General features: G+C 44.3%; 3 protein-coding genes and 1 long non-coding RNA gene across 21 annotated transcripts in view; 2 read left to right on the top strand and 2 right to left on the bottom strand.

Moving 5' to 3' along the window:
- LOC105354282 (uncharacterized) overlaps positions 1–6,183 on the bottom strand; it is a 37,308-nt gene extending 31,125 nt beyond the window's left edge. For 5 of the 17 annotated variants that reach the window (XR_013656495.1, XR_013656496.1, XR_013656497.1 and 2 more), the window contains exon 1: positions 3,778–6,183. This is a non-coding gene — a long non-coding RNA (uncharacterized LOC105354282). The remainder of the gene's footprint in view (positions 1–3,777) is intronic. The other 12 variants (XR_013656498.1, XR_013656505.1, XR_013656502.1 and 9 more) reach the window with 7 other exon arrangements.
- A 3,340-nt stretch (positions 6,184–9,523) lies between these two features.
- On the top strand, positions 9,524–16,057 carry tbxas1 (thromboxane A synthase 1 (platelet)). The gene is made up of 14 exons (XM_004069858.4): positions 9,524–9,659; positions 10,568–10,718; positions 10,831–10,924; positions 11,058–11,110; positions 11,207–11,303; positions 11,392–11,508; positions 12,231–12,319; positions 12,390–12,538; positions 12,625–12,755; positions 12,821–13,162; positions 13,237–13,325; positions 13,417–13,554; positions 14,491–14,653; positions 15,638–16,057. Exons 2-14 carry the CDS (start codon positions 10,618–10,620, stop codon positions 15,740–15,742), a joined length of 1,668 nt encoding a protein of 555 aa, XP_004069906.1. The 5' UTR covers positions 9,524–9,659; positions 10,568–10,617; the 3' UTR covers positions 15,743–16,057.
- On the bottom strand, positions 15,421–24,229 carry parp12a (poly (ADP-ribose) polymerase family, member 12a). Its single transcript, XM_023956106.2, has 12 exons — positions 23,901–24,229; positions 21,716–21,851; positions 21,370–21,637; positions 20,718–20,870; positions 20,459–20,636; positions 20,081–20,249; positions 19,033–19,253; positions 18,870–18,957; positions 18,635–18,765; positions 18,379–18,530; positions 17,199–17,445; positions 15,421–16,354 (listed from the first exon to the last, which is right to left on the bottom strand). Exons 1-12 carry the CDS (start codon positions 24,227–24,229, stop codon positions 16,345–16,347), a joined length of 2,082 nt encoding a protein of 693 aa, XP_023811874.1. The 3' UTR covers positions 15,421–16,344.
- Positions 24,180–27,919, top strand: cfap263 (cilia and flagella associated protein 263). Of its 2 annotated transcripts, none has more exons than XM_023956108.2 (10): positions 24,180–24,319; positions 24,473–24,614; positions 24,957–25,101; positions 25,574–25,684; positions 25,754–25,903; positions 26,084–26,197; positions 26,276–26,374; positions 26,451–26,558; positions 26,631–26,786; positions 27,653–27,919. In XM_023956108.2, the coding sequence occupies exons 2-10, from the start codon at positions 24,562–24,564 to the stop codon at positions 27,767–27,769; spliced, it is 1,053 nt and encodes a 350-aa protein (XP_023811876.1). In that variant the 5' UTR covers positions 24,180–24,319; positions 24,473–24,561; the 3' UTR covers positions 27,770–27,919. The 2 variants fall into 2 exon arrangements, with proteins under 2 accessions (XP_023811876.1, XP_078805232.1); XM_078949106.1 differs by having other exon boundaries at positions 24,217–24,357.
- The last annotated feature ends 25 nt before the right edge of the window (positions 27,920–27,944 follow it).

Genomic DNA, 27,944 nt, shown 5'->3' on the forward strand with positions numbered 1-27,944 from the left:
AGCATCAAGCTATCAGACGGTTTAACTGTTTAACTGTTATGCATTAGGTCACCCGTAAAGGAAAGTCATATGAGATCTCTCTCTACTTTTATGGATTAACTATTGATTTCTTAAGCTTGCATCGATTCAAATCGATTAATTTTATCAACCCAGCCCTAGTTTACATCCCGTTATGACCGGCTACGATGGCCGTTTTGGTTGTTCTACTGCGAGCACATAGCCTATTCAGACTGAGGAACTGTGAGCAAACTGAAGCTCATTCTGATATGAAACAACCAGAGCCCGGCTAAGGAGACGGGTTCGAGAACGGTTCCTGGTCCCGGTCCAGAGTCAGACTGAAAATTTGTCCCAGATTATTGGGGCAAACAAACTCTGCTTCACTTTAAGCAAATCAAACGTGTCCGGCTGAAACGTTGGTTTTTTATCATGACCTGCGTGAAGCCACAAGTCTGGGCTCATTCTACAAGCAGCAGACAGTTATTCCTTTAGAGTCCACACCCCTAAGTGGTAGAGAATATTGCATATATGCAAGTGTGTATATGTTGTGAGGTTTTGCATCTTTTTCATTTCCGCTTTTCCTCCTTTTGTTTCCTTTTTCATTCCCGGACTGGGGGGCTCAGATGTCTTAATAGATTAAAAAGATCATTTCCGCAGATTCAGTCGGTGTGCCGTCTAAAGCTCTTTGCCGTTTCTGTCTTTATGAGGACGGCGTGCACATGTGCGGCGATGAATTTTTATGAATAAGCCTTTTGCATAAATGAGTTTCCGTGGAGCCACCTCCATCCTCTCCTGGAGCAAATCACATCTCCTTTGTTTTCCTCTCGTCCTCGGCGGCTTTCGGCCTGACAGACGAACGTGCCGTTATTTGTACATCACACCAGCTTTGTGTTTTTGTCATTCAAACCATCATCGTGGTTGCTTTGCATCACTTTGATGGCTTGAGGGGGGGCGTTGGACAGGATCTCCACCGTGACCTGCGTCCTTCTGGTTCTTTCTGCCCACTTTCCCGTCAGACAAAGAATTGAACCGCCGCTAACTGCTGTGCACACAAACACCTGCAGCAGCTACGCAAATTAACAGTTTGGCCTTATGACTAATTATTCCAAGAAAAAACAGTTTCTGGTTCCTCTTACGCGTCTTTTCGTGTTTGGTCATCAGACAAACAGACGGACCTTAAGACCACTGCAGAGACTTTATTTTTACACACCTCACTGTTCATCTTTGCTCACTACAGAAGTTGGTTAACAGTTTGTGTTTCCACTAGTTTTGAGATCAGAGCTTTGTAAAATATTGGAATTGTATTAAATAAGAACATTAGAAGAAAATGTTTTAAAATGGTGATCTTGCCGTGCTGAATTTTATCCACACGACCCTCAACAGCATCGCAATAGCTGTGTGAAATTTAACAAGGAGAAAATGAATTCAACAGAATGTTTTTATAAAGGAAACGACTGTTTAAATAAGGGCCGATACCCGACGAGGTGTCCGTCATCAGAACGCAGAGGCGCGTCAGACAGTTGCTTCCTGCAAAGCCCATTCATTCAGGGCTTTATCCCACGGTCAAGTCCGAAAGACACAAATATTAAATCACTTTAATCTAGTTAATCTTTACATGTACTGGCCAACGTGCTCTGACGCGTTGTCATGGTAACGACTACAGAACGTCCTGCTGGTGTATGAGGACTAAAACTGGAGGAAAGTCGTAAATATGCTAAACATCATGATCCAAAGCATCATTTTAGGGGGAAAGTTCACTTCTTAGTGCTGTTTTTGTTCAGATGATGAAGCTAAAGTTTCGAAGAAACAAGACAGACAAACTACTTTTTTTTTTTTTTTTTTTTTTTTTTCTTTTTTTAACTTGTTCTGTCCAACAGCTGAGCAAACAGATTAGAGCTGAAGGCTTTTTGTGTTGGACAGGTTTTACTATCACAAAAAGAGGTTATATAGCTTCAAGAAACTAGAGTGTAGATTTGTATAAACCCCTTTTTGTCGTATTATTTTTTATTTATTTGTTACATTTAGTGTGTGTGGGGAGGGAGAGGGGAAGAATGTGAGGGGAGGGTGGAAGAGAGTAAAAGGAAGAAAGGTGAAAAGGTGGGAGATACAAGCACTGATTTGACTAAGTTATTAATTTAAGCTGTAACAATTATACCAGATCTGCTGGAAAGACGAATGTTACATCAAAGGTGAAAATCTGACACTAAGATGAGCGAGAAAAAAAAACTGTCCATCAATACACTGTAGGTAAGGAGGAGGGATGAAGCAGACAGGGAGCAGTGTGGAGTGTGCACGTGCACGTGGGGGTGGAGATACATGCATGCTGCCGATGTGAACCGTGTGTTCATAAAGGGAGCCAGATCCTACCCAGCCAGACCAGGAGAGGGGAGGAGAGCCCCCCAGGCCAGAAGCCCCCCCAGCATCCGGACCCAGGCAGCCCGGGAGGGGAGGAGGAGGGGACCGCCCACCCCACCAGCCAGGCACAGAGAGGGCCCCCCTACAGGGGCCCCCCCCAATGCCCAGAGGCACAAGCGAACCCAGTGTCCGGCCCCCAGGCCACAAGACAGGAGCGCTTAGCCGTACCAGGCGGCAGCCATGGGGGCCACCGGGCGCCGGACACCGAGACAAAGGCCAGGGACGAAGCCAGGGCCCCCGGAACCCAAGAGCCGGCCACCACCCGACCGGCGCCCCGTCCCCGCAAGCCAGCCCAGGCCCGCGACCTTAGCAACCCAGGGATCGCCACGCACCCACAGCCACAGCCACCCCCCTAAAACCCTACGCACTACCACCCCCCCCGCCATAATATCTGACCCCCCCTCCCCAACCCTCTTAGTGCCCTCCCCTCTCTGTGATGGGGAGGGAAAGCCCCAGAGGGTCCCAGCGAGCCAGCCCCCAGGTCGGTCCTACCCATGCACTCACACACACATACTCACAATCATCTGGTTACCCTCCCTACCCCCGCCGCCAAGCAGCAACCCCCCCCCCCCAGCCGGCCGACCCCCAGCGCCGCATGCCCGACCCCTCCCGCAGCCGACAGGACACCCATAAGCCCGGCCGCCCTGAGAGGACCAGGCGGGTGAAGACCGGCCGCCCCCCCCCGACCCCACCCATGTATGGAGGTGTGGGAGTGCTGTGTGTGTGCTGCAGGTAAAATAGGAGGACAGACAAACTACTTAAACTTAACCCCTTCGTGCCTGTTTTTTTTTCAATTATTTAAAAAAAAATTGTAGTTAAAGTAAGTCCTGGATTTTAAGTCACGCCATTGATTGTAACATTTGATATTGAATGGGTATGTCATCAGTTGATTTGATTTTCTACAGTCGTCATACCGTTGTGATAAACTCCAATAATGGAGCTCCATCAAGTTTCTGACAGAGGTGGGACCAAGTCATTGTTTTGCAATCATGCAGAAACCCAAAAAAATATTTCTCTATGACAAAAACTACAACAAAAACCAGTAAACGCCTCATGATGACAGGTGAAACCAAAAACACAGGCGCGCACGCACGCATGCACGCACACACACACAGCAGAAACCCTTGAAGCAGTATATGTAAAAACATGAAAAATAAAAATACAAAAAAACAGCAAATATTGAAAAGGAACTGAGACCCCTCGAGAGAAAAGCGGCCTCTTTACCAAAACACAACACCACAAAACAGAAGCACCCAAAAAAACGCCTACGTAAACAGCTCTGTGAATTCTGGGTAACTTTTCCATCTTTTCCCTCCAGCTAGCGATTAGCCGATAAGCTAGCAGCAGCTTTCTTTCAGAACTCACCGATCTTTACGTCATTCAGGAGTCGGACGGCGTTGGTCGTTGTTGGATTTCTGCCGGTAATCGTTTATCCGCATGTTCTGCAAACGGCAAGCCGGTTTTTGTTGACACACTCAAAACTTTTCTACCGGAACGTAACAACCGCAGCGAACAGAAACTGGCGCTAACTTTGAGTGACAGATTAGTTCCCTGCAATCTGATTGGTTGGATTTTCGGATCAATCCATTGACTGTACGCCATCAGTGGACCAAACCAACGTGGACCTGATTGGATTTTTTTTTTTTAACATTTAAACGTTTATCAGAAGAATTATGGAGCCCGGAAATCCGAATATTTTTCTAACTTTACCGAACTATGGAATCTATTTGTCTGCAGGTGGATGCAGTAAACATACCTGCAATGTTTTTTATTATTATTATTGAACTTCAAACACACATATACACATTGCTACAACAGAAAGAAATAAAAAAGAATAAAATACAAATAAAATAAACAATATTAAAATTGTAGTTTAAAATACTAAGGATTGTCATACAACATGTGATCTTCAATGAAAATAGACAATTTTATTGCTTTTTTGTTTTTTAATTAATTTCAGAGATTTAAAATACAAACTGATCTCTTAATGAAATGTATTGAATAATGGTTTGGTTTTTGAAAATCTGCTCTTATGAATGAAACATTTCCCAGATATTAATAAAGTATTGAATGTCGAATCAAATAGATTATCACCAGAAACTACTCCAAATACTATGATGTGCTTTTGTATTTGAATAGAAATAGGAAAAGGAAACTTTGAGGAGCACCAAGAAAGAAAATCCTCCCAAAAACTTTAAACAAATATACATCAAAAAGTGTTTTTATATTTATGTCACAAAAAGAGCAGTTATATTCTGGAAAACCCAAACGTATAAATAGTAGTTCCTTGCATGGATGGACTGCATTCATTATTTTAAAATGGATTTCTTTGTATTTTGGAAAAATTGGATATCTAATAAACTGAGATCTCAACTTGCTTATTTCTTCTTTTGTGTAATGCTGTGACATAGAATGATGTTTGTGAGATGTTGGAAACAGTTCTCTAACAAACAAAGATCGTATAAATGAGTTTGGACGTTTTGAGTTAAGCGGTCGACCATCAAACAACAGAGACGGAAGCTGAACTTGAACATTTGGAACCAGACTGGAGGACATTTGGACCAAAGTCTGAGGCTTTGATCCCATTGTTGTATTGTTTTCTATCGTTCAGTTTAAAATTGGATTGGATGTTGAGCCGACATCACACGTGGATGAACACAAACAGAGACAGAGAGCTCACGGCGCGGCTTGGTCAATGTACTTTTCAAACTTTAAAATTACCAAGTCTTTCCGAGTCAGAGGGCTACAGTCCGAGTTAAGACACGAGTTACTGCCGCTGAATGCCACGTCGAGACTAAACTCGACAAATTCAAGACTCTATTCCAGCTCTAGTTTTTGTGTTCCGGTTACCAACTGCAGTGCAGTGATGTAGAACATGAAGACCACGAGACCGGAACTTTTGTTTTGGCAACCCGGAACTCCTTTTACAGGAGTCCAGTGTTACTCTTTAGGAAACCCTGCAGCCAATCACCATCAAGCATTCACTTGGCCCACAGTATGAGCTTTACTAAAGTGTTACAGTCAGTCAACTTTGAGAGAATTTAAGAAGTTTTACTCATTCTATTCTAATTTAAACTGATATTTATATAACATTATTAGAATGGATGACCCGTAATAATAAAACGATTAACTAAACTGAAACAGGATAAACAACAAGTTCAGCTTCAGACAAAAAAAATAAAAACCCAAAATATGGAAAAGGCGTCCAGCCGAACAACAGCTGACAGTCAAACACGACTGAGCCAAAGGAACCGAAATGCAGCGGATCCAGACCAAACTGGTTTACTGTGATCAGATTTGAACAGAAAGGAAAAAACAAACTCCAGAACTCCATAAATACCAGCATCTGAACCCATCAGAACCTCTGGTGACATCCGTGTAACAGACTTGGATTCAGAAACCAGAGGCCTGATCCACAGCTTTCCTTCCATCTCACGCCACACCTACGACGCCGGGCCTAAAGCGCACAGACAGACGTCAGCTGACATCATCTGCGCAGTGATTGGTTGTCTTCGTCTCCACGACGCTTCGGCGGAAAGGTAGAAACTCGATGCTCGTTTCCTCTGACCGTCATTAACCTCGTTCAGGGATCAGGTTGATGCGACCACAAAGAGGCTGTTTTCATATTCTGACCTGATGATGCTTTTATGCCCCCCCCCCCAAGCTTTTTCAAGGAAAAACATCCATTTTTAATGCATCATCTTTGTTTGAGGCATCACTGATAACTGTTTTTTTTTATTTCATTGTTTCTGAAGTCTTTGGAATGCCCCCCCCCCCTTCCTCCTCCCAGAATGCTTTTCACCTGAACTCATGAAACATGAGGGATGACACATCAGAGAAACTCCTCAGCAGGATTTGAGCCGCTCCTGAGGAAAACCTGTCAAAGATGAGCGCCTCTTCCTCTGCGCCCAGAAACCCTCCTTCTTCCTCCTCCTCCTCTTCCTCACCTGAATTTGCTTTCAGACTGAGCTTTGGGACCCAGGGCGGCTCTCTAACTTGTTGCATTTGTGGGGAAATCTCTGGGGAATGAAGTCACCCTCGTCTAAGTTTCCATTGTTTTACTTCAAGTGAAAATCTAAAAACAAATTTGGATTCCAAAGCGGTTTTGATTGGAGTGATCTTCAATCAGGGCTTATTGTGACCATGTGACTTCACTGAGAATCACATAAAATGGTAAAGTGGCCACTAGAACGCTCATGAATTATACATTTTTAGTCTCCCTGATCTTTTCTTTTAGCGCCGACATACAAGTTTTATAAACCTCGGAGCAAAAAGACATCTTCTCTTGATGACGGACGTCAGGGGACTCGACATAAACGTCATCTGCTCTGTTTGGGTTGCAAGAACCAATGCAAGTTGGACAAAAAGATGAATCTTTTTTCTGGTCAGGGAAGACGAGCGTGGCCTCATCTGTGGCTGCGGATCCTCCTGCGTGGGTTTTTTTTAAACGCCGTCCTGCAGCACTGATGGCGCCAATCCTTCCAAACCACCTCAAATCAGAAAGGTGCACATTTCTGAAGGAGCAGAGTCGAGCTAAAGAAAAAGAAAAGCGCTGTCGTTTTGCTCCTTTGACACTGCATGCAACCACACAAAACATTGACACTGTGGCTTTAGGCACTCAGAGCTGCTGCAGACGGGCAGAGGAGGAGGAGGAGGAGGAGAGAGCTCTTCATCGCCTTTCATTTTCAGCTCCCAGAGCCCTCTGGCGGCCCTCAAAGCAGTTAAACCAGCTCCTCATTTCTTCCTCAGCCACTCTTGCCATTAATAGCTTAGTGCCGCTCCAGATCCCATTGTTACTCCTGCCTGGCTGCATGCTGCTGCATGTTTATCGGACCAGAATTGCCCGACATCCCCGCTTTGTTTTTATGGACCTTCAAAGACCCCACATCTTTAACTTGAGGAACCTGGAGATGTTTTCCATCAGCTCTTTGACAGGAGTGTGATGGTTTGGGTAGACAGAAGTTCCTTTTTCTTGATCGTTTTAAGGTTGAGAAGTTTGCATCTCAAGCGCACAACCTGCAAACAGGAACATGCAGCGAGATGATTAGCAGACAAATGCAGGTCAACACCGAATGTGCTGAGTCAGCAGCATGTAGGACCTCATGGGGGGGGGGGGGGGGGGGGGGGGCACAGTGCATAACTTTGGACCAAGTGACTGAATTCAAACGACAACTTCCAGCCACATTCCTGCAATGTAGATTGTAGATTGATGACCTGGAGTCTGTCCATCTGCATCAAGTTACAGCGGAGCGGCGTCTTCACGACCTCGCATTTCACACAAAACCTGCTTTTTATTTTTTACTCGGCCGGCACAAGAAATGGCAAATTTATCGTTATCGCGAATCAAGCTGTGCAACATGCATATCGCAAAAGTCGGTGAAAATGATAATAAATGGTTCCCTTAAATGTGGTTAAATTGATCTCATGGCAGTTTGAGGTATTTAACGAATAAAATAATTCAATTGATGCATTTGACCAATCAGATGGACGCCTTCACCAATCGGATGAAGCCCTTTTATGTCACATGTTTGCCTCCTATGTAGACGAGGGTCAGTTATGTTGACTATTATTTGAATTAATCTGTTGCAGTGGAATGGAAATGATGTTTTCAGGTGTTTTGCTATTTGTTCATGCATCACTAGTTATGCCATCATCGCGATATTGATCAATAATATCGCAAATCGCGGGTTTTCCTCATATCGTGCAGCCATACTTTTTCTGAAGGGAACTGCATTCATCTCTCGGTTTGTGTTCGTCTTACTGTGTCTAACAAAACAATGCTGGATTAAAAAAAACCAGAAACTTTGAAAACAAATGATTAAAAAAAAGATAATAAAGAAAAGATGTCAGCAGGTTTTCCCATTTTTCAGCCTCACAACCAGGAAAAGATTTTTCCTGAAACCAAAGGATTAAACCAACGAAACGCCTGATTAGAGCGTCAGTCAGGAATGATTTGGACTTCAGACACATCTTGGTTCTGGTCATGCATTCTAAGTGCAGGTGGTTCTGGACCCTCCTGCTCTTTTGCAGCTTTGTAATCAGGTCATTTGCTGCTCTTCTTAAGATGTTTATTTCTTAATGTTATTAAAAGGAGGATCTGCATCGACATGTGAGGCCACAAATAAAACGTAGCGATGTGCAGACTTGTGATGATCACCAGTGAGGCTTCACATTCTATTTTCAGGATTTTTGCTGTGTGCGCGCGCCCTCTAGAGGCAGACTGAGGAACTTCCAACAACAGCCTCATCATCCTGATGTTTGCTTATAATGTTTTTAAACAGCTCAAGTCAAACCATGTGTTAAGTTTAGGTAAACCAACATATTTATCGGGGGAAAAGATCTAAAACACAAAAGAATACTAGAATAAGACTTTTTTTTCCAGAGGAAAGTCTAATCTCAATTGGTTAAAGAAGCAGATCAAACAGAGAATTCAGATGATCAATGGAAAAGAATACTGAAAAAAAATCATGGTGAGTACAGATGTTGGTTCCAAAAGCAAAGATAATAAAATACATTTCCTTCAGTGAAGGATACGTAATTTTTAATCGCTATTTTCAGATCAATAAGAGCCCTGAGTGTGGTTTAACCGTCACACTCATTCATGTTGAACAATAGAGATGCAACGATTCCCCAAGAGTCGGTTCTGACCTCTAGTTTTTGGATCAACGTTTTGGTTTGGTTAGAGAATACAACAACAACAAACAAAAAAATGTTCTTTAAATTTGCTAGAAGTGAGTAACCTTTAGCCTTTCAGTTGGCTTATGATACATCTGGTGTAGTCTAATAAAACAATAAAAATTAAATACCAAGATTTTAAAATCTGCACTTTAAAACAGTACAAGCTCTTTTAATAAAAGGCATCCGTTCTCTGCTCAACCTGTTTAAAACCTTTAAATTTAGATGATGGTTCAGTTTGAAATGGGATTCATTGAACTCTTGCTGGTTTTAATGGTTCTTTTGTTACAGTAAACAAACAGGACATTACGCCATTAAAACAGCTTGATTTAAGGAATCATAATTAAATTTGTTTTGAATTAATAAAAATGACTCAAATAAAAATACTTTTATTCCAACTTTTTCTTTCTACTCTTCAACGTGTCATTACCGATCCCGGGCAGTAAGTGGCGCTGTAGAGCGCAGCAAACCACGGCTGTGAGCGCAAAGAGAAGAAGAAGCAGAAGAAGAAGAAGAAGACAGCTGTTTGGTAATGTTTACATACGCAGGATCTGACAGGAGGACGGCGTCAGGTGAGCTCCGCGGAAACATTCTAGAAACAGCTGTAAAAAACTAAATTCACGTAGAAACGAAGCTCGAGGACGAAAGAAAATGTTCTGCGATGTTGACGACGAAACCGCTGAGTTTAAATGTTAAACCAGAAAACATCCGATCATTGTTATTTACCGGAAACTAAAATATCGACTAAAAAAATCAGGTTAGGTAATAAAGGTTTTGTTTCTTTTGAACTTGAAAATCAACAACAAAAGTATATACATATATAAATAATACATTACTATTTAAATTATAGTAAAATCCTACCTGTAGGGGTCATTACAATATATATATATATAAATATATACATATATATAAATCATTTTTTTAATGACGTGATAGAAAAATAATCTAGATATTCTTTTTTTCCCATTATAAACACTTTTTTTTAATCCTTCTCTCGGTCCACTTTCAGCAAAGCTCCTGCCAGACTTCCATGACCTCTCATTAAACTTTGAACAGCTTTGGCTCACAGGAAACTTCATTGTTGTTTGAGTTACAGCATCGAACCCGAGTCCTCTGACCCAGAAATCCCTGCAGGTTTTTCCTTCCCCTCCTCTTTCCAATCAAATCTTTATGTGGATCTCCTGTGTTTGGGATTTGAAGATAAGGCTGCAAATTATTGACATTCCCTTTCGTGTGTTTAGTTGAGGACATACATAGACCCATTTTCAGTGTACAACCTTCAATAAACAAAAAAGACGTTTCCTTTTTTAGGTGAAAATATGTCTGCCATGCTACGATTTTAATATTTAATTCTTTTTGTCTGGTTGGGAAAAAAAAACACTATTTAAGGCAAAGAACATGTCTGATTTTTTTTTTCCTTTCAAGTCCGATCAAAGCAAAATGACTTTACAGTAAATGCTGTGATGGTTTTTCTCCTCAGAAACCTTCATGTGATGTTTGTGGCAGAGATTTAACTCGTCTTCTTCCATCATGGAGACGCTTTTTGACCTCTTCACGATGTTCAACGTCAAAGCGAGCAGCGGCTCCGTGACGCTCAGCCTCCTCCTCGTCTTCCTGGGTCTTCTCTACTGGTGCGTTCATGCCAGTCAAACAGAAACCTCATGAACATACAAGTTTTCATGTGAGGTTGTCGTTTCAGTGACTCGGTTCAGCTCACCGCTTTGGTTCCATTTTCGCCCTCAGGTATTCCGTTTATCCTTTCTCGGTCCTCTCTCGGTACGGCATCAAACATCCGAAGCCGGTGCCGTTTTTTGGGAATTTGTTTTTGTTCCGGGAGGTAAGATTCAGTTGAAACAGACACTTGAACATGTTAGTCAGGTGTTTTATCAAACATTGCACAGACGATGTCATTTAAATATCAGTTTATGATCAATATAAAAGATCTTTAAATGTATTTTTTACTCTTTCAGGGTTTCTTTAAACCTCTCAACGATCTTATAAAAACCCACGGCAGAGTGTGCGGGTAAGAAAAATACTGTACATTGTTATGTATTCAAACATGTTCCAGGGTTTTTTACATGTATGTAATAAAGGAATCGTTCCTGATCCCACGTCTTAGGTATTATTTGGGCCGTAAACCGGTGGTGGTGATCGCAGACCCCGATCTGCTCCGGCAAGTGATGGTGAAGGACTTCAGCAGCTTCCCTAACAGAATGGTGAGGAACCTCCCGGGAATCCCGGTAGAGCGGATGAGCGGCGGCTGGTCCCGTCGGCGACTTTGTTCTCCTGTTTTTCTGTGTGCAGACTCTGCGCTTCGCCACCAAACCCATGGTGGACTGTTTGCTGGCCCTGAAGGACGAGCGGTGGAGGAGAGTGAGGAGCATCCTGACTCCGTCCTTCAGTGCTGCCAAGATGAAAGAAGTGAGACGAAAAGGAACATCCAGCAATCTGAGAGTCTGTGTTCCGTTTCTAACGGCGCCGGGTTTACCCTCCTGGAGGTTTTACGGCGCCCGTGTTTAACAGCTTCTCTTTAAAGGAATTGCCCCTGCGTGTAAAAAGTTGTTCCAAACATGTCACTGACATGCCCCTCCTCAGGAAAGGAGTCAGGAGTTTTCCTCCTAAAAGGTTCAATAAAAGTTAGCACTAAACGCTACCATGGTGACCGTTTTCTCTAAATGTAACCGTCATTCTATTGAAACTTTTCTGGTCCGTCTCTGCGGCTGTTCAACCCAAGTTGGACTGACCGCCGTTTGGACGGATCCTCACAGGATCAAGTCATGTCCTCACACTGAAGGCCCTCCTGACCCAGATTGACCTCCTGGGTCAGGAGTCTGCAGCCTTTAACAGTAAAAAAGCCATTTGGGCAAAACCTCGTGGGAGCCACGAAGTTCCATTTAACCTTAAAGACAGATTTGCATTTAATACATTTTCACTTTAATTTATTTTTTAGTATGAGTGAAAACAGCAATACAAAGAGGAACTAACTTTTTTTTAGTTTTGATAGACGCCCGTTTGACTTCCTTTCAAAATAAAAGACTTCCTGTGCAAAACAGAGTCGTTCCAGTGCAGCTGATGTGCTCCTTTAAACAACGCAGGACAGCCGTTTCTAACCACGCCGTTCGACTCCTCCCGTCTCGTTGCAGATGGTTCCGCTCATCAACACGGTAACGGAAGTTCTGATGAAGAACCTGACCACCCACGCCGAGTCCGGCCAGGCTTTCGACATCCACAGGTATTTACCAAGACGGCGGCGAAAGGCGTTCCGGTCCGGCGTGACGCGTTTCGTTTGTGCGCCTCTGCAGGTGTTTTGGCTTCTTCACCATGGACGTCATTGCCAGCGTGGCCTTCGCCACCCAGGTGGACTCTCAGAACAAACCCGACGACCCGTTCGTCCACCACGCTCAAATGTTCTTCACCTTCTCCTTCTTCAGGCCCATGATGATGTTTTTCAGTAAGTCACTCAGCTCCCTGAACCCGGGTTTGTCTGAGGGTGAGGAAAAAACGCCGCCATCACGCCACGTTTTTCTGTGTTTGCAGTTGCTTTTCCCTCCTTGATGGCTCCCGTGGCGAGATTCATTCCAAACAAAAGGCGAGACGAGATGAGTAATTTCTTCATCCACAACATTCAGAAGATCATCAAGCAGAGGGAGGAGCAGCCTCCAGACCAGGTGAGTCTCACAAACCTTCTTCTTTTCTGGCGCCAAGAGAAACCATCAATGTTTCTATTTTGCAGCGGCGCAGAGACTTCCTTCAGCTGATGCTGGACGCGCGAACGGCCAAAGAGTGTGCGTCTTTGGACCAGTTTGACACCTCCAACCACGGAGACGAGACGCTGACCAACCCCAAAGCGGCGTCTTCGGATCAGGAAAGCAGCCGCTCAGAGGAGTCGGCGCTCAGGCGTCCTCAGAAGAAGATGATGACCGAGGATGAAGTCGTGGGCCAGGCCTTCATCTTCCTCCTGGCGGGCTACGAGACCACCAGCAGCACTCTGGGCTTCACCTGCTACCTGCTGGCCGTCCACCCCGAGTGCCAACACAAAGTGCAGCAGGAGGTGGACCAGTTCTTCAGCAGACACGTGAGTCCGCCGCCGCCATCCGCTGCTCTCAGAGCCTTTTCACGCTCGGTGACTCCGCCCTCCCGTGTTTGTAGGAGTCACCCGACTACACCAACATCCAGGAGCTGAAGTACATGGACATGGTGGTGTCCGAGACGCTACGGCTCTACCCTCCTGGATTCAGGTAAGCTGATGTTGTGTTGGTGTGGACGGAAGCAGGAGGATCGGTAGGGATTCGAACGCTAACGCCTGCTGTGGCCAACCGACCCATCAAGGTTTGCCAGAGAGGTCGAGGAGGACTGCGTGGTGAACGGCGTGCGCCTCCCGAAAGGAGCAACGCTGGAGATTCCCGCCGGCTTCCTCCATTACGATCCGGAATACTGGTCTGAGCCGGAGAAGTTCATCCCTGAGAGGTATTCCGGTTCCGTCCAGGAAGGAGGACTTTCAGGAAGGAGTTAGAAAACGATGCTCATTTAGCCGCTCTAGCCCTTGTGGGGTCCGGATGACCCCACTCCCAACGTTAACGTGCCTCAGCAGAATCAAAAGGTTTTGACTATTGAATGTGGAAAAACTGCAGCTGAGAATCACAAACACTTTTTCCAGGATTTCTGCGGATGATTTGAAAAATCCTGGATCATAAAAAGACAGACGTAACGCTAACCGACCGACCGACTGACAGAAAAGAGGATATTCTGGACCAAACACGAGATTTGGTAGCTTTACTACGGTGGCCCTGAGGCTCAAATCACACCAACTCAACGCAAAAACAGAACGATCACAATTAAAAACGCAAAACAAAGAGAAAACATGACATTTTAGAAGTTCAACTAAACTAAATTCCAGAAATCAACATGTTAAAAAAAACATTTTAGAAAAAATAATTCAAATAATTTTTAATTCGGCCAATATTACGACACTAATGTCTCAACGGGCTTCATAACGGTAATAAACATGAATCATAAAGAACATAAAGGTAATAACTAAACTAAACTGGCCTTAGACTCTCCTTCTCTGTAAGGAAAAAACAAAAAACGGATTCCAGAAAAAGGAAGGAAGGAAAGGTTAAAAAGTATTATGAGACATCACTGATGACGTTTGTTCACCTTTTCTACGAACATTTGTTCTGACTGAAGGTTTTTCTTTAAGCTTCTGGCCACGCCCACTGCAAAAGTTGGGTGATTGATCAATCAATCAATCAACTCTTTACTTGGTTTGCTTTCCCTCTTTGTCTAAACTCAAAACGTCATCATCCAGTCAGTGACATCCCATAATACCTACATTTAAGTTTCATATTTTTCAAAATGTTTTATTTTTATTTTGTTTTGCCGATTTTCCCTTTTCCCGCCCAGGTTCACTGCGGAAGCGAAGGCCAGCCGGCACCCGTTTGTCTACCTCCCGTTCGGGTCGGGACCCCGGAACTGTGTGGGGATGAGGCTGGCCCAGCTGGAGATCAAGATGGCCTTGGCTCACCTGTTCCGCAGCTTCAGCGTGGTGGCGTGCTCCGAGACCAAAGTGAGCGGGGATCCGTTCGTCTGAAGCCTCGTTTCGTGACCTCCAAGGGTCGAGGTCGTCCATAAACGCTGTTGGGCGACTCGTTTCTGTCACAGAAACTTTAAATCGTTTGTCCAAACAAGACAGAAGGAAGTTTGTCTCAATTCTCCTGGAAAACGACGTTTTCTGTCAAAAAAGGCATAATACTGGAAAAAATGTCGTTCTCAAAGCAGTTACATAAATATAGACAATATAGAATGTTTCCATGGTTTGAAAAACGTGCAGATGGAACTCGTCTACGTACCATTAGTTTGGATTTTCTGCACCTTTAAGACATATTTCCATCTTTAAATGGGTGATAAACACTCATTTTTAGGCACTTTGCTCTGGAAATGGTAAAAATGTCTGGAAATAAGCATTTATCTATTACTCCAAATACAGTTTTACCACTTTAAAGTATATTTCTACTATTTCTCCCCCAAACTTATCCTATTTTAGGAGCTAAACTATAAACCAAAGACTAGAGTTCAACATTTTCAGATAAATTTGACTCATAAATTAAATTTTTTCCTTTTAAACGTTAGTCCCATTGTTGTTGAATGTATTTGTACTGTTTTATAAACTAAAAGAAATAGACCACCATCACTCACAAATTATTACTTTTTTATTAGAGATTTTGCTTAAAATAAATTGTCTTTGTGGTCAAAGGGTGAAAGAAATTAAGATTAGTCACTAGGAAACGAGCTTTGTCTTCAATTAAACTAATAAAATATTTAAACCAGAAACACTTTTTGTGTTTTTGCAAACATTTTATTATTTGTTTTCAATCAAACTTATGATCACATATTGGATGCAAAAATGAGGTTTTTGTCAGATGGAAGTTGAGATTTTTGGAGAAAAGCAAACCAAAATCAGAGGCACATAAGATAAGAAGCTGGTCGTTTGATTCCCGTTTTGGCCTGAGTGTTTATTTCTGTCGTTATTTTTCACCTTTTCCTCCTTCAGGTTCCTCTGGAGCTGAAGTCGTCCAGCACGCTGGGACCCAAGAACGGCATTTTTGTCAAAATTACCAAAAGAGAAGCTCAAGCAGATTCTCCTCCAGAGGATTAGAAACTAACCTTTAGGAAAAGAAAGGAAGGAAATCATCTGAACAGGATTCCAGCTCTGTGAAACCATTGAAAATGGAAGCGACAGTCGGTTCTGATGAGCTGGAGATGCAGATTTGCACCTTTTTGCTGCTGAAATCGTCTCTTTGCAAAACTTCCACTAAACAAAAACTACAACCATGCGGTGAAACCTCCCTGGTTTTAGAAAAGAGAAAGTATATCTATAGGTTTTAATCATCAATGTGATTCAAATATATTGATTTTTTTTAATAACACAGTTGTATTTGATTTACTGAAATAAAACTGTTCCAAATATTCAGATTTTTTCATGTTTTGATCAAATGTTTGCATGTTTTCTAGCTAAATGTTGGATGGAAATGGGGCATTTTATGGAGGAAGACAGCATCAAATCCTCCTTCTGAAGCGAGCATTTCCAGTTCTAGCTGGGACGTTTGTTGGTTGATGGATTTGCTCCGGTAACAAACCCCACGTTCATTTGTCCTCTGAGAAGCGGCTCCCATCAGGTCAAAGTTCACGTCTTCTTCCTCCAGCTCTTCATTCATGCGTCCAGCAGACGATCCCATCAGCTTCATTTGGTTTTTGGGATCAAACATTTCTGAACAATTTGAAGGAAAATCTTTCTCATTTGGGTTTTCATGTAACATCATGTGTGACAAACGTCATAAAACAGCAACATTACATCAACACGTTTGAACTTTTTGGTGTAAAAAGTGGTTTTAATTCTCATAAATCTTCCTCCAAGTAGGAATTATGTAGGAATGTATTTATAGCTGCTTTAGACTGAACTTCAAAGGATGCAACTAGTCTTTTTTTTTAAAATATTTTATTAAATGTGTGTCAACTTTTGCAACAAATCTCTCCAGATGGATCAATTTAACTTTAAAAGATAAAATATTATATTCTACATTATTTGAACAAAGAATCTCTAAAAACAAACAAACAAACAAAAACAAATCCTCTATTTTTGGTGTTTTAATGCTAATGACCTGCAATCAATTCTTGTTTTTATGACATTTCTTGTCTTTGCAGTTTGTTTACTTTTAGATCAGAATTCAGACGTTCATGTTTATGTGAATTATGACCCAAAAACGGCATCTTTTACAACGAGAGCCTTCTGCCACTAAACAAAAAAAGGTTTCAGAAGGAGAAGAAACAAATTAAGTACCTCCAACAGTGAAGTCCCACAGAACAAACCGTTAAATCTAAACCAATTAAAGCCCAACTTCAGGAAAGAAGTCAGAGTTTAGGGTGAAGCTGGTTGATGTGACGTAGAAATCAGAGGGTAAAGCGGTGCAGACGAACTCTTTGCTCTGAAACGCTTCACACCGAGGTTAAAGTTCACGTGTTTGTTTTTTTAGGAGATCTCTCCCTTATCACCATTCAAAGTCAGAGCCCCCCCCCCTCCTTAAAAAATCCAAACCAGTTTCCTCTATACGTACTTGATGATGTACTCTGGATAGATCTGCTGCTTTTCAAACACAACAAAGATGGTGGGGTCTCTCTCACGGTCCACGCAGCTGTCATACAGATCTCCGCTGCCCCTCTTGGGCGGGGGCCGGACGTAGCTGCCCTGTCCTTGAGTGTATTCCCCCACCAGGACCAGAGCCACGAACATCACCTTGGTCAAGCCGCCTCCGGCCTTGGCGTATCTGTTGGAGAAGGAGGCGTCTCTGGCAAAGTAGCTCCCTGAAAGACAAAGACGAGGGATTTTAAAGACCCCCCCCTGATAATCATGGGACATCTGTCTGATGCTGGAGGACACACATAAAGAAATTCAGGATTAAAATGGCATTTCAGTCAGACAACTCTTGCAGAAGAATATTTATTTCACAACATCTTTAGATTTTCACATCTTTTGGTTGGCATTCACAATTTGATTCACAACTTCGGTTTGGCATAAGGCTCCGTTCAATTCCTTGAGATAATTCTTTTTCCTTACACTTTCGGGTAACAAAAACCCCCGTAACGGAGCCCACAGGTGGAAACCGGGGAGGAGGGAGGGGCTAAGAATGAGCGCTGAAGGTAAGAGAGAATGAACAATTGTACACCTGACTTAAAAAGGACGCTAAGCAGGTGAGTTAAAAGACTGACCCGCCCTAGTGGAGTAACCTGTAATTCTGCAGAGTGTCTGCCCGAAATGCGACGAGTCGCTATTTCTGAGAATTCCATTCGCTGTGAATCAGGAGCAGACGGAAAAAGGGTCGTTTGAGAAAGATGTGACGTAGAAATACGCTGGGCGGGGCCAGAAGCTCCATGCTCCGCCCCTCTCTGATGCATCCACCGTCAGACCAACAGATCCACGAACGTCTTTTGTTTTCCTCTTCTGGGCTGGAATCTGGATCTAAACTGGACGGCTAAACATAGAGCTGTTGGCAACGGGGACGGGAATGGGTGGTGGGGTTACTCTGTTCCAATGGCCCCGCCCATAAATCTGAGGTGAATTTTCTGCCGCTCTGCAGAAACTATGTCCTAGAAAACGACACAAATTTGTGGATTTGGGCCAAAAACAGCCGAAAGACCACCGGAAACTTTGAACAGGGATCAGCAGACGATCAGAGCCGTACTTTAAAGGTTTCTGAGGAAATGGGCGACTTTGCCGACGGGTTTCTCGGGCTGTACCTTTGCCGTAGGCCGTTCCGTGGACGCCACAAACCCTCCAGTCAAAGTTCTGCTCGCAAATAGCTTGGATCAGGGTCCGGTCCGTGCCGTGGAACAGGTACCGCTGGTCCACCGGCTTCCCTCCGTTCCTCCCCTGCATCTGCTCCTTCTGCCTGAAACCGAAAACAGACGGAGGTGAGGAGACGTCCGGACCGACGCCGGATTGACGTTTGAACCCCGTCAGCTCAGTTTTCATGAAAACTTTGCAGCCTTTTACCACTGAAAGACTTTCCAGAGAGAAGGGTTCTGGACCCGCTGGATGCTCTTTATGGTACTGGTGGACATGGTGGTTCTGAATAGTTTCTCAATATTAACGTAGTCCTGGGCTGAACTGGTGAGGGTCACAAGCTGAACGACGTCAGAAATGAGAGAAACGGGTCAAAAAAACAAGCAGACACCATTTTTTTATGGAATTAAACGTCAAATGAAACGACAGGCGGGTTTTTGAATACCTTAAACCCAAAGTCAGGGAGGGCACTTTTGTCCCAGTGTGAGGGCAGATTTTCAGCCAAGGAGGGGCAGGACATGCTTGAGGAGCCGCTAAATGCAGACGATGGAATCAGAGAGGCCAAAATGCTGCAGCGCTCATCTGTAAGCGGAAACGCCCCCTTTTACCTGCTGCGCATCGTTTCCACGTCATGAGCGGACACGAAGCGAGGCCTCCTCCTCACGTCTCTCTGGGTTTGGCTCTTCAGGTTCTGCTGGTGCATCCGTTTCTCCTCTTCAAAGTGGAGAACGTACTGGAACTTTCCGGCGGTGAAGGGAACCGCCGTCTCTCTGTCGGCCAGGTACATTTTCTCCAGGGTTTGAGAAGTGATCCCGGCGCCGTTGGCGCCCTGGAGGACACAAAGCCCAGAGCAGAAGAGCTGCTGGATCAGGCAGCGTTTTCATTTTCTATTTATTTCTGCTCCAGTTTTTATAACGCTTGCTCACAATGGGGCGGAGCAGGAAGACTTTGGCCCCGCCCAGAGTATTTTCTATGTCACAAATACGACCTTTTTCAAACATAGTATTTCCTCTGCTTCTGATTTACTACTATTTGAATAAACAGACACACAGAAATGTCATTTTAGGATGAATTTGGTTTCTAAATGTCCTCCATTATCAGAAAAATTCTACAAGAACCGGATAAAAACTCCTAAAACAGGATTTTCATCAGTGTGTCGTCAAAGGAGATCTGCCTTTGAACCTTTTAACCTGCTTTTAGCTGAAATGAAGGATTCTATGCATTTGGTTTTCACATTATTATTGATTTGTTCATCTCTACCCGCCTTCACCCAACAGTAGCTGGGACAGGTAACCCCAGGTAAACAGGTAAAGGGACACAGCGGGTTAAGGAAATTAGTAAATTTACATTTGTTTATCTGTTTAATTCCCTCTCCGTGGTTAAACTCGTCCATGATGGTTGATCTGGTTATTAATCTGTTTTTATTCCTTTTCCATTTTTTCCTCCACACCAGGGATCAGGCCTCCTCAGTGGGATCTCCTGGGTCTGGCCTACTGCTTTTATTGGGGAGGGGGTACTGTCATAGCACCCTCTGGGAATATGAGTGTGTGTGTGTGGGGGGGGGGTCTTTTGGATTTTAGGTTGAAAACTACAAATGTATGAAAAGAGCTCCATAAATGGAGTTTGACTTGAATCTGTGGCTCCCTCTGAACTCACCTTCCCGTACTCCGCCCAGGCGCCGCGCTCGTCCTTCCAGTACCAAAGCCACTGCGTCGTCAGAATGAAGTGGGGGGGCTTCGACACGCAGGAGGCGGTGGACAGACGCCGGACCGGAGCGCCTCTGAAGGTCATGGTTAGGAAGTCGACGTGCTCCTCTGATGCAGGACTAAGAGCAGAAACAGCCCCAACGTGCTTTTAGGATCATTTTTGATCTTTTCAGGATCACCAACTTCTGCTTTTATTCCTGTTTTTTCAATTTGGGAACGTTTGGTGACCTTTTCTCGTTTAGATTTGAATCAATACGTGTGTGGATGTTTAACAACTGCATAGAATAATTCTGAGTGACATTAGGTGGGGAGGGGGATCTCTGTGCACCTCATGAGTCTGAAGAAGCTCAGGGCGGATGGTCGATCCGTGCAGCTGTTGTCCTGAGCCGGGTCACAGTAGGCCTTCTCCACCTCCTCCATGTTTTCTATGTCCTTCCACGTCACGCCATCGCCGGCTAAATGCTGCCACCGGTACGGCAGGTGCCAGTGGACCCGGGCACACCTCTCTGTTGGGGGGTTCGTTATAGGTTAGAGTGGGCCGGCGGCGGCGTTTTCGGACGCCTCCGCTCGCCCGACGGCCACGGTACCTTTGAAGCTGCAGTGTCTGCAGAGAAAGAAGAGGCAGATCTCGTTGCCCTCAGCATCGGTCGCGGCCTTTGGAGGAGTGGTTGGGGGTTCAGGGGGGGTTTGAGGAGGCTTGTGAGTGGACTCGGAGATGCTGATCTTCCTCGGTGCAGACGCTGCAGGAGACGCAGCGTTCAGTAAAACAAAAGCTCTGAGCATAAAACACTAAATAACTTCACATCAAATGAAAGTTTGTTAAAAAAAAGCGTTGTTGCTCAGCAACGCCGCCCTGGGGAGTCCTGCCGTCAGGCCCGGCCTGAAGTGGGAGGGGCTCAAACATGAGGGGGACGTGGGGTTGGTGATGTCATGAAATGGGCGGTACCCACACGGGGAGAAAGGCGGAGCCTCAGAATTCAAGTCGTTTAACTTGGGCTCAGGAAAATGAGCTGAGAAAATAACTGATAATTCATCAAAAATTGTCTTTAGTGTGTCAAAGGTCATATATGATCATATCTATGGATATAGTTTACTCTGAAAGGCTTAAGAAAAGCAGGATAGAGACCCTTTAAAAGGTTTTAGACGCAGAAGCTCGAGACGGTCACATACACGGGTTTACGTAGACTTTTTGGACGTGCGTCGCCATGGCGATGTGAAAGCAGTAACGTCTGCACTTACAGGAGAGACTCCCTGCGACTCCAGCACTCTGCTGGTTCAGGATGATGAATTTGTTCCTGTAGATGCGGTGAAGGTTCTGAGTGTTCTCCGGACTCAACCCTTGGAGCAGCTTCAGTCCGTGCTGGTCCAGGACGTGAGCTCTTTTGCAGGAGCCGCCGAACCGGCAGTCCCCCTGGAGGTGGTGCCTGCAGACGTGCAGCTTCGTGCAGGAGGTGGTGAAGTTGCAGTTGCCGAAGGGACCGTCGCCCATGTTGTAATGGGAGCACACCTGCAGCGAGGACGATATTGGCGTCACGAAGCGGCGGCGGCGACTTCCTCTGCGTCCCTTCGAGGTCGTGACACCTACCTCAGGAAGCAGGAAAGGGTCGTTCTGCAGCAGCAGCTGGAACAGCTGTTTCTGACTCAGTTCCTCCAGACCGAATCTCTGCAGCAGCACAGCGTTGTGTGGAGAGGCCAGGCTGTGCGAGTTTTTGCACGAGTGCCTGGAAAGGAAAGCGCGTTCTCCGTTAAAAACCAAACTCTGGTTCTTGAAGGAGCTCCTCCCTGCAGGTTTACATGAGTGGCTGTCAAACTCCAGTCCTGGAGGCTTTGCTTCTTATCAAACCACCTCTGCTCTTTATGGGGAACAACACGCCTGGTGCAGGTAATCAGCTGAATGTAGGCCAGAGACATCTGGACCTGGAGTTTGAATCGCCCGTCTGCTCCACCACACCTGGGGTCCAATCCACAGGTGTGCAGAGGCCGATTCAAGTTGTTTGGAGTCATAATTCAAAGGGATATGCGATTCAGTATTCAAATTTGCATTTCAATATGACAATTGTTAAAAAATAAATAATTAAATCAATTGCATTTCAAATTAGCATGTTTTTTTTGTCATAATTGAATTGAAAATGCATTTGGAAATTTACTATACAGTATTAAAACCAGCATTTCAATAAATGGTTTGCTTTAGATTCATTTTAAAGTTCCTTAAAATCCATAGCATTCATTGTAAAACGCTGTGCGGTTTTGGTCCCTTTACATTTGCGTAGCATTGTGCTCTTTGTGGGTCAAAATTCAAATGGAAATGCAAACTCTCAGCAGGGCGGGGCCTACCGCCTCCCTAAATGGGCTAAATCCCGCCTCCACTTCCTGTGGTCGACAACATCCCTAGGAGGAGTTTACATTTCTAGAAGGTACTAAAAGGGATTTTTTAAGGAAAATCCGAGATGGGGGGGGACTCTTCCCAAAGTCAAAGGTCAACAAAACTTGGGTTGTAGACTTAGCGTGGTGGCGTGTGGAATTTTGTGACGATCGACTGAACAAAAGTTTTCTTTTCCCATTTTGTACATAAATGTGTAAACTTGCTAAATTTTTGCACGTTGCCGCAAACTGTCCATCAAGTTGTACGTAGATCCTGTGGCCATCCCATAATAATTTCAAAACTTCCTTTGGATCTCCCCGACATGCCTTTTGTGGATTTTGGCCTCAAAAGACATATTGGCCGCAAGCTTTCTCCTGCAGTGACGTCATCAATTTGCGGGGAGGAGGGGGCATGAAATCAAAAGGATGCTGACTGAGGTCGGAGGTCAAGAGGAGGAGCAAAGAGAAGGAGGGGGGTGTAGAGGAGAAGCAGATGAAGTGAAACTGTGTCTTTCTCTGTTCACAACACTGACTGCAAAAAAACAAAACAATGGAGCTGTGACGTCACACATGGAAAATGCACCCCCCTCCAGTGCTTCCTGAGTCATCGTATCCATGGCGACAGTAGTTTCTTCTTCTTTCTTTTTTAATTGACAGAATTCAAAATTACAGAGCATTTTTGGAACATTCAAATCCAAAAACAGAAGGCAGTAAAGGATTTTACAAACAGAAAACTAGAACAAAGTCAAAGCAGTAAATGAAAACAATATAAATAATATAATAAAGTATAGTTATAAGTTATTAAAATAAATAAGACATTCAATCTTATGAATTGGAAACTCTGTGAAGATTCTAGATAGACATATAAAAGCAAACTAAAAGAAGCAATAAACTAAATCTATTAAAAATAAAAAACTCATCCAGATAATCCAAGAAACAGTTAAAGAGATTTATAGCTTTCTTTTTTGTATTTTTTAAAGGGATTTATAAAAAGAAAAGCAGGAGATCGTTTTTGAAACACAAAAGTTGTGCTTATTTGTCATAAAACGACATTTATGAATAAAAAAATGTACCTAAAAAAACTAAATTGATAAAACTAAACGGAATATTCTTTTCTATTCTGATACACCCAAACTGAACTGAAGTATGAAATGTAAGGACTGAGGGTTTTTTATTTATTTAAAAGCTAAATCGTTCCAGAAAATGGTTCCGAAACTCATTTGGAAGCCACGCCCACATGACGACACTTCTTCAGAAATGAAAACTTGAAACTTCAAAGCTTTAAAAAGAAAAAAAAAAAACTTTAAAGCTTTTCTGTGTTTTTCTCTGGAAGGAAACTGTTGACTCAATCGAATCGAACCGAACCGGACCGGAACTCTGGGTCAAAGAACCTGCAGAGCGAAACTCACCCGAACGAGCAGTTCCCGGAAACGAAATACTTGCACAGGTGCAGGCGCTCGCAGCGCGCGCCCGCGCACGCGCCGCTCTTCGCCTGGCACAGCCGCAGCGGGGTCTTCAGGACCAGCAGGCTGTCGGGGCCCACCAGCTGGCCGCGGCCCGCGGGCCGCCTGCCCTCCCGGACGGCGACCACAGCCTCGTCCGTCAGCGCGGCGCGCAGCTCGGACGCGGGGAAGGAGCCCGCGCGGCGGCGGAGCTGTTGCTCCAGCCGCTGGAGGTCCAGACTGCCGTGGTGGTCGCTCAGGAGCTTCACGACCGCCGCGGTGATGTCTGACGTCATCGTGAAGGAAACGGTCCCCGGTGTCAGCGGAGCATCAGCTGTGAGGTCTGCAGAGCAGAAACTAAAACGAAACCTAAACTGATGAGAAAGGTGACCACCTCAACTGAAGCCCCGCCCACTTTAAAAAAGTTACGATAAATATCTTTAGTGACAAATATATAACTTTGGAGTTGGTTAAAAAAACACAATTTTAACACATGTCACTTAAATATAAAAGCAATCCGTTCTGATTGTTTACGTTAGGACGCTGTTTACGTCATGACGTAGACGGACGTCCATAGCAACCAAACCGGCAGGTTATTTCACCTTAGCAACCGCAGGAAGCGAAGACCATGGAAAGAAACGGGACAACGACATTAATTCACGAGCAGATTCAACAGCTACGGTAAAAACGTTTCGTTTATTTAAAGACTGTGATTTAAAAAATGTCCTTTTCTGCGATTTCAGAAATTTTTACCAACTTTATACCATATTTATGCTCATTTGATGACTTTAACATTATGAGCTTCCATCCCTATATGGGTTGTTGCCAAGAAACAACAATCAGTGAGAAATGCTTGTAAATAAAGAATATACTACTGTAACGTTTATTTTGAAATAAAAAAGTGCCCCCCCCCCCCCATTGAAAACGAGATGCCAGAGGCTTATATCCTACAAGTCAATAAAAGTGAAATAAAGTGTTTGTTTCTGTCAACCTCGTACACGCCTGTGCTAAAACGTCCCACAGAGTTTCAAATGCGATTCTTCGGGGGGAGAGCGACATGTTTGAGCGCTTCATGGAGCGCCGGGATCCCCAGGAGCTGCTGGAGCCCCAGGAGCAGCAGCAGCCGGAGCTCCAGACTGGAGGAGCGCGGCGTCTGACGGCTGATGGGGTGAGAGGCTTTTTGATGGCGGTCCTGACCGACCATCATGACCCATTTGATGGTTGTTGTCGGTCCGTTGTGACCTCTGCAAACTCTCAAACCGGATTTATTCGTTTTTTTAGGACTCAAAACTGCAGATTTGTTTTTCTTGATTGTTCTTGTTAGTCTGTAGCTGCAGAGCAACTTATTTCCTGTTTCTTTTTTGATCTGTTTTCAAAGTCGTCTTTAATCATTATTACGCCGCTTTTAGCCGAAATTTAAAAAAAAAAAAACCTTTTTCTAGGAGATAGTTTCTGCATTTTTTCGTCCGCTCCTGATTCACATAGATTTGAACGAAGAAATACTCAGAAATGCCATTTTAATCTTAATTTTCTTTATCCGTGTCCTCCATCATGACAGAAAATGCTCCATGAACACGTTAAAAACCCAGTTTTCATCAGAGTGGGTCTTTAAACGGTAAACTAAATCCCATTCCTTACAGATGCTGACCCTCAGACAAAAACTCCACATCGCTCAGCAGGAAGTAAAAGAGACGCAACAAGAAAAAGAGAAGCTGAAGCAGAAGTTTGACCGGATCATCGACGGCAGGAAGGTCAGGACGTGACCCGCCAGCTAACCTCTGGCTCCTGTTCACGCAGCAGCTGTTGCTTTTGCGTTCCAGGCCTCCTGGATGGAAGCAGATGTACGCCAAGCGGAGATCAGGAAGTCCAGGAGCCAGTTTGAACGCAACTTAGTCAGCTTCATGGGGAGCAGCCGGCGGGAAAGGACGGATGCAGAAAGGCTGGTGTGCTGCATTCAAGACGGCTCAAAGGTAAAACTTAGCCTTCAATCATCAACAGCAGGAAGGATTTCAAACCTCTGTCAACATTTTAAAGAAGAGATCAGCTAATTAACTGGAATTAAACAGGATCATTCATTAAAATAAACCCTGTCGCTGTGGTTTTTACCGCATTCATAAAATGTTTTAACTTTGTACATTAACCTGAAACAGGTGACCAAACTGGAGACGCTGAACCAGAAGAACGTGGCACTGAGGCTGAAAGTGAAGAACCTTCTGCAGCAGCTAAAGCAGAAGAAGGAGAGACACGAAAAAGCCGACTTGGAGGTTGAAGATGAACCAGCTGAGCTGTCAAACGTCTGCTCTGGGATGCTGAACACCCACCTGTGCTGATCTCCACTCCAGGTTCCTCTTCTGGACCAAGAAGAAGCGGCGGTGAAGACAAACATCACGGAGATGAAGAGGAGATGTCGTCAAGGACAACGGGACATCTGCTCACACATGGTGACATGATGAGGCGGAGCATCTCAGGTGTGGCTGCGTGGCGCGCCTGTGCCTTCACGGCTGGTGTCCTGTGCAGGGGAAGGTGCGGCGCTCGACCGCCGAGTCCTCAGAGCTGGACAGCCTCATTCTGAAAAGGACCCAGATGCTGGCGCACTTGGAAGAAAAGACGCAGCACGCCGAGAACGTCAGTCCGGCTGTAAGAGACCTTCCTCTGGGTTTGTCTGGGTTAGTGGCTCTGCACCTCCTCTCTTCTCAGGAGCGATTGAGGGCGGAGGCTCAGCAGCAACGCCTGCGCCGTCAGCTGGAGGATTTCCAGGTTCCTGATGTCTCAGAATACATGCGGGCCAAGGCCAAACTCAGGAAGCTGCAGGCCGCTGTTCACTCCACCGATAGGAAGGTCGCAGTCGCAGAGGTAAACATCCGCTTGGTCCTGCCAGTAAAAGCAGCTTTTGCTTCCAGTCTTCCGGGGTTCGGTTCCTCTGAGCCCCTCAAAGGTTCTCAGCTTCTGCAGTTCTAACAGCCGATGGAGAACTCTGGTTCTTGACGCTCTGGCTGCGTCCGGGGCGCGGCTAGACGTTATTTACCTAGATGTCATGGACGTTCATGGAAGTTCTCATCAGAACGTTTTCAGTTCTGTTACCTGGTGGAGGTCCTGGTTCTGGTCTGCTTTAATGACAGGAAAACCCACCATGGTGTTGAAACGTATTATATTTTCTAAAGCTTTGATGGAGAGGGTTGGTGCGGTTTTGTGTTTTTATTTTTTTGGTTCTGTTTGTTGTTGTTTTCAGCTCTTTTATTGAATTTTCTTTTTAAGAAGATTGTGCAAACGTACCTTTACTTTAACTATTATCTATAATTTGATGGAGATTCTGTACATTTTCTACATAAAACAAATAAAGTTTGAGAAAAAAAAGACTAACCATGGTCACTAAATTAACACAACTGGTAACAGTAGCAAAAAAAACTATTCATGGGACATCAGAGAGTAACAACAGCATTTTTGGAGTTATCTAAAATTATGACAAAAAGAGGAAACTAATGACTTCTTTATTGATGCTCAGTCTTTCAAAAGCACCTGTCAGCAGGTATTCTGGTCCATAGATGTCATTTTTCAGATTGGATCCGTTTTTGCTTTCATCATCCTTTAACATTTTCAGTACCCAGCAGTCGTCCACGTTTGTTCATGTCTGATTGGATCCCACTTTTTTCCTGTCCGAGATGACATAAAATGTGATAAAGTGGTCTTTGTGGAATAATGTGGTCTTTCTTTGGGTTTAGAGGACTCTGAAGACCTGGACCACAGAGTGGATCAAACCAGGAGACCCCCTGAAGGCCGCAGCAGATGCCGGACACGACTGTCAGGAAAACCCCAATGAAGCTCCCAAGAATCCCTGAACGTCACTTTTAATAAAAGAAGAGAACAGAAAGAAAAGGAGAAAACAAAAATATCTGCTTTGGTGTCTTGTTTTTAGGAGCATCTTCAAGATGCTTGTCTGCAGTTTGTATTTACATTTCATCCCTAAAAATATAATCTTTAAAATGAAACAGATTGTGTTTAATATGGTTATAT

The sequence above is a fragment of the Oryzias latipes genome, chromosome 6 (assembly GCF_053564925.1).
Source record: "Oryzias latipes strain Hd-rR chromosome 6, Olatipes_Hd-rR_3.1".
NCBI classification, from domain to species: domain Eukaryota; kingdom Metazoa; phylum Chordata; class Actinopteri; order Beloniformes; family Adrianichthyidae; genus Oryzias; species Oryzias latipes.